At 40.7% G+C, this 14,372-nt stretch overlaps 1 protein-coding gene across 3 annotated transcripts in view; it reads right to left on the bottom strand.

Annotated features, from left to right (window-relative positions):
• Nucleotides 1–14,372, bottom strand: part of SAMD13 (sterile alpha motif domain containing 13) — a 59,240-nt gene that overhangs the window by 26,474 nt on the left and 18,394 nt on the right. For all 3 annotated transcript variants that reach the window (XM_032155492.1, XM_032155494.2, XM_032155493.2), the window contains exon 3: nucleotides 5,468–5,579. In XM_032155492.1, the coding sequence (XP_032011383.1) occupies nucleotides 5,468–5,579 (112 nt within the window). The remainder of the gene's footprint in view (nucleotides 1–5,467; nucleotides 5,580–14,372) is intronic.

Raw genomic sequence — 14,372 nt, forward strand, 5'->3', positions numbered from 1 at the left:
GTATCTTTGTGGCATTCTCTGTATTTCCTGAATCTGAATGTTGGCCTGCCTTGCTAGATTGGGGAAGTTCTCCTGGATAATATCCTGCAGAGTGTTTTCCAACTTGGTTCCATTCTCCCCGTCACTTTCAGGTACACCAATCAAACGTAGGTTTGGTCTTTTCACATAGTCCCATATTTCTTGGAGGCTTTGTTCGTTTCTTTTTATTCTTTTTTCTCTAGACTTCCCTTCTCGCTTCATTTCATTCATTTCATCTTCCATCGCTGATACCCTTTCTTCCAGTTGATTGCATCAGCTCCTGAGGCTTCTGCATTCTTCATGTAGTTCTCGAGCCATGGCTTTCAGCTCCATCAGCTCCTTTAAGGACTTCTCTGCATTTGTTATTCTGGTTATCCGTTTATCTAATTTTTTTTTCAAAGTTTTTAACTCCTTTGCCATTGGTTTGAATTTCCTCCTGTAGCTCGGAGTAGTTTGATTGTCTGAAGCCTTCTTCTCTCGACTCGTCAACGTCATTCTCCATCCAGCTTTGTTCCAGTGCTGGTGAGGAGCTGCGTTCCTTTGGAGGAGGAGAGGCGCTCTGATTTTTAGAGTTTCCAGTTTTTCTGCTCTGCTTTTTCCCCATCTTTGTGGTTTTATCTACTTTTGGTCTTTGATGATGGTGATGTACAGATGGGTTTTTGGTGTGGATGTCCTTTCTGTTTGTTAGTTTTCCTTCTAACAGACAGGACCCTCAGCTACAGGTCTGTTGGAGTTTGCTAGAGGTCCACTCCAGACCCTGTTTGCCTGGGTATCAGCAGCGGTGGCTGTAGAACAGCGGATATTGGTGACCTGCAAATGCTGCTGCCTGATCGTTCCTCTGGAAGTTTTGTCTCAGAGGAGTACCTGGCCGTGTGAGGTGTCAGTCTGCCCCTACTTGGGGGTGCCTCCCAGTTAGGCTGCTCGGGGGTCAGGGACCCACTTGAGGAGGCAGTCTGCCCGTTCTCAGATCTCCAGCTGCGTGCTGGGAGAACCACTACTCTCTTCAAAGCTGTCAGACAGGGACATTTAAGTCTGCAGAGGTTACTGCTGTCTTTTTGTTTGTCTGTGCCCTGTCCCCAGAGGTGGAGCCTACAGAGGCAGGCAGGCCTCCTTGAGCTGTGGTGGGCTCCACCCAGTTCGAGCTTCCTGGCTGCTTTGTTTACCTAATCAAGCCTGGGCAATGGCAGGCACCCCTCCCCCAGCCTCACTGCCGCCTTGCATTTTGATCTCAGACTGCTGTGCTAGCAATCAGCGAGACTCCGTGTGCATAGGACCCTCCGAGCCAGGTGTGGGATATAATCTCCTGGTGTGCCGTTTTTTAAGCCCATTGGAAAAGCGCAGTATTAGGGTGGGAGTGACCCAATTTTCCAGGTGCTGTCTGCCACCCCTTTCTTTGGCTAAGAAAGGGAACTCCCTGACCCCTTGTGCTTCCCGAGTGAGGCAACGCCTTGCCCTGCTTCGGCTCACGCACAGTGCACTGCACCCACTGTCCTGCACCCACTGTCTGGCACTCCCTAGTGAGATGAACCCGGTACCTCAGATGGAAATGCAGAAATCATCCGTCTTCTGCGTCGCTCACGCTGGGAGCTGTAGACCGGAGCTGTTCCTATTCGGCCATCTTGGCTCCACCCCCGACAGGACAAATCTTGCCCTCTGATAAATCTTGCTCAATGGCCTGACATCTTCCAAGAGGTCATGCTGCTAGAAAGCACATCCGAGTCTAGTTGCCACAGCCATACAGTTTCCAATACTGTGCTATGAGACCATACCACAAAGATAGATACTGTCCTGGAAGTCAGGCCATCTGATGGCAGACATGTTTGCCATCAATACCAGTATTTTAGTCAGTTCAGGCTGCTAGGACAAGATACTGTAGATTGGGCAGCATAAACAACAGATATTTCTCACAGTTCTGGAAGCTGGAGGTCCAAGACCAGGGTGCCAGCATGGTTGGGTTCTTGGTGAGGGCTCTCTTCCTGGCTTGTAGAAGGCTGTCTTCTTGCTGTATCCTTACACTGAGAGTAAGCTCTCTGGTGTCTTGGTCTCTTCTTGTAAGAGCATTGATCTCATCGTGGGTGTTCCATCCTCATGACCTCATCTAAACCTAATTACCTCCCAAAGATCCCACCTCCTAATATCCTCACTGTGGGTTAGGTTTTCAACCTAAGAGTTTTGGGGGGACATAAACATTCAGGTCATAATAGTCAGCCATGAAACAACAAGCTCCCCACATCACTGGCAACCGTGCTGCCCTTTCTGGACTTGCCCTTTTCAAAAGTGGTTTAGGGGATGCTCTTCATCCCTGCCCTGCTTCTGTCAAGTGGAAGGGCAAAGCTTTCCTGAGGAGAGTTTAAGGAGGCAGCTGTTCTAATTGTTTCTCAGCTGCTGTGACCTTGCATGTACCTGCATGTACCTTGGAAGGGCCATGTGCTTGGGCTGGAGATGGCCTGCATTTTCCCATCAGGATGATGAATGGGTGCTAACCAACTAGGTTCATTGCCAGGAAGACTCCAGAGGTAAAATGCTGATGGCCTCTGTAGTGTGATGACGGAAGAGGCAGGTTAACATGGTAGAGGATCCAGTCCTCAGTCCTCATGAATATCGCAGCAGCGACTTATCTTACCATCCTAAGCCTGGCCAGTGATTCCCTCCCTGCCCTCCACTCCTTTATTGGGAAAAGGAGAAAAGATATTTGAATCACTGCCAGAGACAAATTCAAGGCAGACTCTTCCCTAACCCAATCACCTTTCCATGAGAATGAAGAAACTCAAGCTTCTGGACCATGCTTGCAAAACTCTGATCCTTTGAGAATTCATCTCTCAGGCTTCCGAGTTGGGAGGTTGAACATAGTAGCAAGACGATGCTCACTTCTCCCTTGAAGGATTTCTGAATGAAATGCTTTAGAAGAGTTTATTCCCGTTATGGTTCCCAGTGTCCATGGGGACAGAATGAGATCATCCATGGGAGAAAGTGCCTGCTTGCGGGCCAGGCTTAGAACTGTCCGTCCCATTTCTGAGGCAAATCACAGAACCTGGAAGATCCAGAGAGCATCATGTGCCCCCAGTCTGGGATGTCTGCCTCCAAGGAGTCTGAGCAAAAGCTCAACCTGCAAAGGGCTTTTGGTCAGCTGGGAATCTGGCCAAGAGACCTTTTAGCTAAGTATTTTTTTGTTAACCATTTACAATACTACTTAAATTTAATTTTAGAAGAGTGCTATTCAATTGCAGTGACACAAATGGACATTGTACCAGTGAAAAACAAAATAAAATATGTTCCAGCTGATCAGCGGCCTTCCACTTTCCAACTTGAGCAGTTTTTTTCCATCATAATTCATAAAAGTTTTTCAAACCTAAAGAAAACTCATCAGAGTTTTATAGTAAATACCCATATTCTGAACACCTAGATGCTACAATTTACATTTTCTGTACTTGCTTTACCACATATATGTCCACATGGTCACCCTTCTATTTAATTGCCAATGCATATTTTTGATGCATTTTAAATTGAGTTGTATATATCAGTATACTTTCCCCTAAACATTTCTGTTTTTATACCACTGTTTAGGTGTTTTTCATAGTTCTTTTCTTTTTGAAGTAAAATTTATATGTTCTGTAATGCACAAGCCTGAATCATTTGCATATGCCTGTGTATAAGCAAGCAGTGACCCATGCATACCTGTTACCCAAGCCTGTTTCAAGATACAGAATGTTACCATCACCCAGAAATTTCCCTCATACTCCTTCCCAGTCATTTGCACACCCACCCAGCCAGAGGCAACCACTGTTCTGATTGTTTTTTACCACTGATTCATTTTCCTGTTCTGAAACCTTATCTAAATGGAACCATTTAGTATGAACTCAGTTATGTAAGGTTTCTCTCAATCAGTAATATGTTTTAGAGACTCATGCAAATGGTTGCACATAACAGTATTTCATTCCTTTTTATTACTGTGGAGTATTCCACTGTATGAATATATCACAGTTTGTGTATTCATTCCCCTACTGATATACACCTAGGCTTCAAATTTTTGACCATTGTGATAAAGCTAGTAAGAACAATTTTGTACAAATCTTTTTACAGACATGTGTTTTCATTTCCCTTGGGTAAATATCCAGGAGTAAAACTGCTGCATCATGGGGTAGATGTCTGAATGTTGATTTCACAGTCTCACCAACAACGAAAGAGTTCCAGTTGCTCCACATCCTCGTGAACATTTAATGTTATCAACCTTTCTCATTTTAGCTCTTCTGGTGGGTATGAAGTAATTTAAGCTGCTATTTTAGCAAGTTTTCCAAATTAGGAAAAAAATACTTATGTACAAAGATCAAGTCTGAAGTAAATATGGGTTGAAGGAAATCTAGAAATTGGCGTGTGCAATTTTAGAAAAGTTTACCTTATCCAAACTCAGGCCATACAGCTAATAGTTTCAGAGAATGAACAATGGCTGAAGGAATGTGGAACAAGCAGCCAGACACATTTTTCAGTTTTTAATTCTCCCTACAATATTATGATATTAGAAAAGAAAATTTAATGCTTAGAAAACTGCAGCCTTCATTGATAGAGAAATAGGAACTCTGTGCTTACCCACAGAACTGGCCTGGTGTGAACCACACTGTGTTGCCCCCACTTGCCTCCGCAGGTCAAAGCCCCTTGAAGACCAACAATGCAGACCTAGCGCAGCTTGCAACATGGAGCTATGAATCACCTAGACAATTGGGACGGACTCCTGCCCCTTCCTCCCTCTTTCTGATACCATCCCTGGACCTGAGGGAAAGGAAATCCCATTTTTTGAGCATCAACGCTATGCCAGAACCTGTCCTAGGCACTGTGCATGTATTGTCCACTAATCCTCACAACAACATCCCTATAAAGTTATTGACAGTCTGATGTTATAGATATGAAACCAAGACTCAGAGAGACATAGTAACGTGCCTAGGGTCACATAGATATAGAAGAACCAGGATTCGACTATCAATCCTGTGCTTTTTCCACTCTACCTTGCTAAGCACCCAGAAAGCAAACTGCAAAGGGCTTAATAGTTCATTGGGTGCCGAGGCCAGTAGTAGAAGGTGGTATATGTCTCTCGGTCAGGTCTGTCCCTGCTTTTCCTTTCTTTTCTGTTTCCTGCTTTCTAGTGTGTTTTCATTGAAGGTAGGGCTGATTCACTCCACCCCTGAGTATGATCAGTCTTTCAGAGGACACAGATGTAAATGAGCTTTAGCCTTCTTCTCCACAGCTGCCACTGTCTCTGGCTTTGAGTTTTCCCCTTGCACAAAGGGATAATTCACCTGGTACATCCATTCTCCTTCCCCTCAGTTTCTCAGAGCCTCACTGATTCCTCCCTGCTCTTTGGTCCTCTTCCTCCTCACTCCCTTCTGCCCACCGTTGGGAAGGGAGGTAACTGTGGGTTCATCACATGTTCCTCACATGTTTCTCTAGACCAAGTTACCTGTTCCTGGAAAGCACTAGCTTGCTCCTCAAATCCCACGGTTCGGAAATAATTGACAACATCCATCACGGCCCAGTCTGCAGGATCAGGTGGTCTCCCATTTTCCATGGAACTGCAAAACACAAATCCAGACAGTTGTCATGGCAGTGCCTGCACAAGGGTGTGGCCAGGCTCACAACTGGGTCTTCCAGGGCAGGCCTCTCATGTTTTTTGGGTTCAGATGATGATTACTCTCACTGGCTTAGTCACTGCTAATAAACCATTTGACATTTAATGTAAATTATTTCCTCTGGTTTTTAATCCAGAGATATTGAGAGTGGTCCAGTGACTGCTGGCAGCCCAGAGTATGATATTCATACTTCTGAGTTCAGAACACCTGGCCTTTTACGATATGACCTCAACATACCTCTCTCTCTTCCTGTCTTACTAACACCTTCCCTAGCCCCATCTCCACACATCTAGGGATAAAGCCCTTCCACAATAGGCCAAGTCCTTTCATAGATCTGAGCCTCTGCACAGTCTGTCCCAGCCACTTACAATGCCCCCACACCTGTCTCTATTTGACAAAATTCTACCATTTCTACCAATACAAAAACTACCTCCTCTTTGAACCATTTTTCGGGCTCTTCCAAGGGCGTGTTTTAGTCATAACCTCCTTTGACTTCTAGAACTTCACTAAACTCCCATTGTAGCACCTTCCACACTGAATTATACCCTCTGTTTATTGAACAGTCTCTCCCACTAGAGTGGGAGATGCAGGCTGGAGATATGCATTTGAGCCAGGACCACTTCTCAGTTTATTATTCCTAGTATCAAGTGTGTACTGAGGAACCTAACCCACATTGTTCAAATAAATAAACAGATGACAATCAAACATTTGTCTGAGAGGGTCTATGGGTAACGCTCCTCATTGGATTCAGAGAGGAGGGAAAGAAGAAGTAGAATAAAGAAAGAATGGTAATGACCTGCAGTTATTGGGACTCTGCCTCATTTCTGCGTTGGGAGTATTTGTCTGGCTTTCTCTATACCCCATCCAAGATGATTTTCCCAGCGTGTACATCGAATCACATAGGCTAACTTTGCTTTGGAGGTCCCTCAGGACAAAGCCTCTCCTCTCCCCAACTAGGAATACACTGGAGAGCAAAACAGACACCACCCTTATTCTTATGGGCCTTACAGTCCTGTGGGGAGTGGACATTGATCAATAATCATACAAGTAAATGTACAGCGGCAAGTTATGCTAAATGCTAAGAAGGACAAGCATCATTTACTATGGTAGTCTAAGGGATAGGGGAAGTTTTCCCATGGGAGTTTGTTTTCAGGTACGATCTAAAAAGCAGCCAGAAATTAACTGTATGAAGAAGTCACATGAAGAATATTCCAGGCTCTGTGGCAGAAACACATACGGCCAAGGGAGCCATGCAGGTCTTGGAGGCCACACTGAGGATTCTGGATTTTTGCTAAGAGCAATGAGGAGCTGTTGAATGGTCCTATGTAAAGGGGGCAACCTGATCAGATTCACATTTTGAAAAAGAGGATGCTGGAGAGGAGCCAGTGGGGAAGAAGCCAGTGAGAAGTCTATTGCAGTCATGCAAGCCAGAGATCATGTGTAGACTAGGGTGGTGGCTGTGAAAAACGAGAGGAGTGTGTGGATTTAAAAGATAGTTAATGAATAAAATCAGTGTAACTTAGTGCTAGACCAGACATAGAGAATGGAGGGAGTAGAAGTGTCATGGAATTGGATGGATGGTGGTAACATCCACCCAGCTGAATATGCTAAATTTGGTGTACTGTCTATATTTAAGTGGAGATTTAACGTGGGCTATAAGTCTAGAGCACAAAGCAGAAGAGTGGGCTAGGTACACCTGTGGGAGACAGAGGCATTTAGACAGTAACTGAAATCTTGAGAGAGGAGGAGAAAAGAGCTGGGCCTAGAACTAAGCTTGAGAGGTTCAATATTTAGTGGAAGTTGAAAAGATCCAGGTTACTTTTAATGGAAACAAAATTGGCTAGATTTGGGGAGATTCCTGAAGATCTTTAAAGGTCTAAGAGTCAAGGATCCAGCCACCTCATTCCCCAGCATAATGTTTTGCCCATAGCAGGAACCTAAAATATTTGATTTAAGAAAACCAAACCAACTTCTGTACTAGTTAAAGGGAGTCACTGATGGATGGCACATGTGATCATTCATTTCTCAACAGCACCTAATTTAAAAACATTTAAAGCCAATACTCTAAATGTCTTCTCTTTTGGGCTTAAAGATGGTGAATCTATAACCACTGTATGCCTGTATACACACATACCCATATGCACACATGCACACGCACAATCTTCCTACCATTTAACAGGCAATATACATTGGGAAGAAAACTATTTTTCACCCTAACATTACTAAACATTAACTATGTGTTTTTAAATGAATAGTAAATTTAAAAAATAATTATCTATGTGCTGGAATTTTCCATACACTAGCAACATAAGCAATCAGCAACTGGCACTGAGGACCCTCTTCAAGGTACCATTTTCCTTCCCTCTCTCTTAAGGTGTCCTTGAAGAATGTTCGGAAAGGAGTTCATTGTTCCAACAAATCTTTTCAGTTTTCTAATTAGCTCACTTCTGGTAGTGAACACAGAGTCCCATCGAACACACTTTTAAGTGCCCCCAGAAAACATCTGAATTCACTCTCCCTGTGGTTGACTTCAGTTAGTTGCCTTTCCTCACCAAGAATAGTTATCAGACCTTCACATGTACCCCCAAACCTAAAATAAAACATTTTAAAAAGAATATTCAATTGTAATAACAAAATATGCTACGTTGTAATTTTAAGATGGGAGGCTTTCCTGATTTTTATTCTGGTGGGATATAACATCATGACTTCCATAATTTTGAAATATTCTTGAGTATAGCAATGCCACAGAGAAGAAAGACTTGTAAGACTGCTGGCAGTGTACTGTGAATAGGGGCAATGTGGAATGGAGCACTCTTTCATACAGAGGGTAAGGGAATTCACCCAGAAGAAACAAGGGGTTAGAAACCAACCAATACATTTAATGATTGATCTACCTAAGTTTAAAAGCCTGATAGCCCCCCAAAGCCAAAATAACCTGGAAAAAATTCACATTAGACTATTGATATCCTGAGAAGAAAAACCTGTCTTCATCTTTGTAGCACCATCACCTAGCACAGTGTGACTGGTGCACAGTTGATACACAGCAAAGTATTACAATGGACTAACAACCAGAGAGCACTTACAACTTAAAATCTGTTTTTCACACGTTACTCAGTATCAGCCTCCCACCTCTTTGTGAACTGGCTACCGTAACCTGCTTTTGGGAAACGAAGGCTCAGAAAGGTTAAGAAACACACCCCAAATCGCATGGTAGATAAAGCTAGGATTGGATTCCGGATATGCTTGACTCCAAGTCTCTGCTTTTTTTCCACTATACTTATTCATTGACACAACAGATATTTATTAAAAGCCTGTCTTCTCAGTATTGTGCTAGATGCAGGGTTACAAGGACAGGGAATGCATAGTCCCTGCCCTCAAGGAGCCGGCAATCTGGTGAGGGAAAGCAGATGTGGAAACAGCTAGCTCTGAGGAATATTCGAATTGAGGGGTGAACAAGATGCTGTTGAGGACGTATTTATGTTAAGGGAGGGCTGGTTAGTTCAGCCTGCCTAGAACACTTGAAGATTTTCAATGGCAGTTTAAAAGGCATTTATTGCCCTCAACACTCTCTGAGTGGGGCCCCAGAGTGGGGACGGCTTGCAGAGGTACGTCTCCACAGGCACACACTATCACCTCTAGGTTGCTGGTGTTAATGCACGATGGATGATTTCACTGGGCTCTTCCAGTGGTTTCAGCAACAGTTTTAAGGAGAAAGTTGGTGATGATCCAAAATAACATAACAAAGGTAGTCCAAGTGGAAGGGTGTGTGTGGCAGGAGCCAGAGTGCCAAAGCCAGATAACATTTGACACGGGGAGATACTGGAGGATGGATTTAAGGGGCACCATTCTCTGCTAGGAATACAATATATCTCCCCAAGGACTGATATGTTGTCCAAATTGAGACACTTAGCTTTAGTTATTTCCTTATAAATGGTCTATTCTCGCCACATCTTTTCTTATGACCTATGCATGTCAAATTCCAGAGGGAATTTAAATGTCACTGTTTAAAATACCTGCCAGGTGGTGGTTCCATTGTGGCTGCTAATTTTGCACTGATAAAATGAAATGGCAGATACAAAAGTGCCATTTTCATTTGATATTATTCACTATCGTCATAGCAAAATGTTTCTTAGAATATAATACGTGTTAATATGATAAACTTATGAGTATTTTCAAGGCACAGAATCTTTAATATATATATTTATATATAGCTTTATTATTAAAAATTAGCAAGAAATCTCAGCACTTAATCAAATTATCAATGTTTCCATTTAGCCCAGTCACCTTTTAGTCCTTGTGCATATGATTAGGTACATCAAGTATTGATAAAAATTATATCATGCGTGAATAATTCACACTAGGAAATGATTCTACCCTAATTAAACAATCACCTGATTTTTAATGAGAGTTAGAGAGACACAACCGAGGGAACAGAAATGCAATAATAACAAATTTGGCAGATATATGCAGATCAATTGAGTCTTTATGATGAGGTTTTCATGTTGGCACATCATAATTTTAAGTTCTGGCAGCAAAAGTCTCCATTTCCCCTTGTAAGAAAGCAGGAAGAAAATAGTTGAAACTGTTTTCTAAATCTAGCATCTGTACATTTTATGGTATTTATGATATTATGGATGCTGAGAGTTGGTCAGGCCAAAAGGATACACTGGGTAAATGCAATCCACATGTAATATCACAACTCCATTATATTCATCAATTGTATCTCCACTTCAAAGTTCAGAGCAAGTTACTTTAGACACTGGTTAACATATTATGATGATATATTTGTCACATTACTTTTTTTATAAAGCTAATTCTGAATGTTACTTATTTTTACACTCAGCAGTGCACTCTAACTTTGTGCTGCCTAGATATTTATAACTTATTTTCAAAATGAAATTAACCTATTCTTTGCTCATGTCTTAAGACAGCCTCTGGCTAAAAGCGATTTAATTCTGATCCTAATAAGTTAATATTGATCTTTTTGCCTATGACAAACCTAAGGATGAAGCAACTAAATGAGCATTAGCGTTATTTCCATTCCTTTCTCCCTCTCCCTTCATGCTAACAAGCAGGGATCTGGCTAGATGGCAGGCTCAAAAAGAGAAAGGATGGTTCAGATTCTGGACAGAACATTTTTCATTTTTAAATATTCAGATAAATAAGGGTTGACTGACTTAGCTTCAGCACATCAAAATGATGAAAGCATTGAAAAGGCAAATAATTCATCAAACCTTCTGTATGTTCCAAATTCTTTAGCTTAGACGTTAGATGCTTGATTCAAACCTAACTGGGCAACATCCTAGACTTTCCCATACCCGTGGCTTTGCTTATGTCAGTCAAACCCTTTCTGTTCAACTTCCAGGGATTAGTCCTGCTCATTATAAAGAAACCAGTTTAATTTCTCCTTAATTAATTTTAACCTGTCTACTATGAGCCAGGCACTTAATAAGCATTGGAAACTCATAGTCTAATGAAGAGGATAATCTCGGGTCAGTTGTGGGATGAAGAAGGTCATGATGTTTGTTTCCTGCTCTATTCCAAAAAGTGGTTAAGACACAGGGGAAATAGACGGTTGAAAGAAGAATGGAAAGTCAACATGGCAATGTGAGTCAGGCTGTGCTAGGTGTGAGGATGAAAGGCTTTGGAGCCCTGGGTCACCAGTAAGACTAGGAGCAGGCACTCCAGACAGATGGAGCATCTTCCTGCACAATTTCTTTCCTCTGTGTAGGTATCTTCCCTCAGGCTAATGGCTTTCCTCTGAAATCATACAGCATTCTGTCCTTGGCATACCTCTGCCTGGAATGTCTTCCCAACCCATCTTTCTGAAAACAAAGGATCTTATAAACAGCCTCCTTTCCTTTTCCTCTTTTTATTTGTACATTCTAGTACAAATAAAATCCTCTAGTGTAAATAACAATGCTCCTTTATTTTTTTCCTGTTACCCAGGCTGGAGTGAAGTGGCGGGATCTCAGCTCATTGCAACCTCTGCCTCCGGGTTCAAGCAATTCTCCTGCCTCAGCCTCCCGAGTAGCTGGGACTACAGGTGCATGCCACCACACCTGGCTAATTTTTTGTATTTTTAGTAGAGATGGGGTTTCACCATGTTGGCCAGGATGGTCTTGATCTGACCTCAGATCCACCCGCCTTGGCCTCCCAAAGTTCTGGGATTACAGGTGTGAGCCACAGCGCCCGGCCAAGAACACTCCTTTCAAGCAGACTCAATGAAATACTTTTTGTTTACTATCAGATATAATTCATGCCAAACACAAACATAAACATTTCATATCCTAATCATTAATACTAAACACAACAGTCTAAAGACTACCTGAAGAAATTTTCCTCCCTGCCCTGAGCCACAGCACAATGGTCTCTGTTCCAAAGGATTTGGGTGTGGCTTCACTGCTTAGACAAACTTGGTTTTCCTTCTGTAGGGATCCCAGTAGCAAGAAAGAAACTATATAAGAAACAGCAGTCCTTGAGGGTCAACAATGTATAAAAGATATATAGTCAACGTCTGTGAATTCTGCTGGCATTGATTGAAACTCCTTTTGTTTTCATATTTAAAATATGATGTCTTAATATGTTTAACTGACTCTATAGTTTTATGCACTTTACTCTTTTGAAATGTACACTTCAAGGCAGTTATTTGCAATGGAAAAAATAGTGTAATTCAAAATAATAAACAGACTCAATTCTTAACCCATTATCATTTAATTGAAGGGAATAATCAAAGACTTATTTATCATGAGACCATATACCAGAATGAACAGATAACTATAACATATCAAGGAATGAATTTTAGCTTCAGTAAGAAAAATAAAATAGTGCCATTTACAAGTATCACTATTAATTCCCATATATTATCAATATTCAAGAAACCATTCAACAAAGAAACAGTGAACTTGAACAACACTGTAGACCAAGTGAACCTAACAGACATATAAAGAACATTCAACCCAACAACTGCAGAATATACATTTCTTTTCAAGCATACATGGAACATTATCCATGATAGATCACATATTAGGTTACAAAACAATTTTTAACAAATATAAAAATGATGAAATCATACCACATATCTTTTTGATTGCAATGGAATGAAACTAGAAATCAATGGCAGAAGGAAATCTGAAAAATTCACAAATACATGGAAATTAAACAACACACTTTTGAATAACCAATAGGTCAAATAAATCAAAAGTGAAATTGGAAAGTATCTTGAGACAAATAAAAACAAAAACACAACATATCAAAACTTATGAAATGAAACAGAAGCAGTATTGAGAAGTTTATAGTCACAAATACCTACATTAAAAAAAGAAAGATATAAAACAACCTAACTTTCTACCTTAAGAAATTGGACAAAGAAATATAAAATAGAGAATAGAAAAACAGTAAGAAAAAATCAACTCAGACCTGGGCTTTTGAAAAGATAAACAAAACTGACAAACCTTTAGCTAGGCTAAGAGAAAAGAGAGTGAAGACTCAAATAAATAAAACCAGAAATGAAAAAGACATTACAACTGATGCTACAGAAGTGAAAAAGGTCATACAGACTACCATAAATAGTTATAGGTCTACCAACTGGATAGTCTAGAAGAAATAGATCCCTAGAAGCATACAACCCACCAGACTGAATCATGAACAGAAAATCCAAGCAGACCTATCTAGTAAGGAGATTAAATCAGTAGTATAAAACCTTCCATAAAAGAAAAGCCCAGGATTAGATGGCTTCATTGGAGAATTTTACCAAACATTTAAGGAAGAATTAATGCCAATCCTCAAACTTTTCCAAATAATTGAAGAGGAGGGAACATTTCTGAACTTTTTTTATGAGGTCAAGATTACCCTCATACCAAGCCAGATAAAGACACACAAGAAAAGAAAATTATAGGCCAATATCCCTGATTGAACATAGATGTAAAAATCTTCAACAAAATACCAGCAAACAGAATTCAACAGTATGTTAAAAAGATCATTCACCATGACCTAGTGGGATTTATTCCTAGGACGGTTCAACATACAAAAATCAATTAATGTGACATCACATTTACAGAATGAAGGATAAAAATCACACGATCGTCTAAGATAAAAAAAAAGTGTTTGATAAAATTCAAAATCCTTTCATGATAAAAAAAATCTCAACAAAGTAGGGATAGAGGGAAATTACCTTAAGCTAATAAAGGCTATCTATGAAAAGGCTATAGCTAACATCATACTCAAAGGTGAAAAACTGAAAACTTTCCCATTAAGATCAGGAATGAGGCAAGGATGCCCATTCTTGCCACTTATATTCAACATAGGACTGGAAATCCTAGCCAGAGCAATTAGGCAAGACAAAGAAATACATAGCCTCCAAATTGAAAAGGAAGAAGTAAAACTGTCCTTATATTTACAGATGATATGCTCTTATATAGAGAAAACCCTAAAGATTCCACAAAAATCCTGTGAGAATGAATAAACAAATTCAGCAAAGTTCCAGGATACAAAAGTCAACATACAAAAATCAGTTGCATTTCTATACAATGATAACGAACTATCTGCAAAGGAAATTAGGAAAACAATCCCATTTACAATAACGTCATAGTTAGGAATAGTCTTAACTAAGGAAGTGAAAGACATACATACTAAAAACTATGAAACATTGATGAAAGTAATTAAAGAAGACACAAATGCAAAGACATCTCAAGTTCATGGATGGAAGATTTAATATTGTTATAATTTCCATATGAC

This window comes from Hylobates moloch, unplaced genomic scaffold, assembly GCF_009828535.3.
Source record: "Hylobates moloch isolate HMO894 unplaced genomic scaffold, HMol_V3 SCAFFOLD_5, whole genome shotgun sequence".
Lineage (NCBI taxonomy): Eukaryota > Metazoa > Chordata > Mammalia > Primates > Hylobatidae > Hylobates > Hylobates moloch.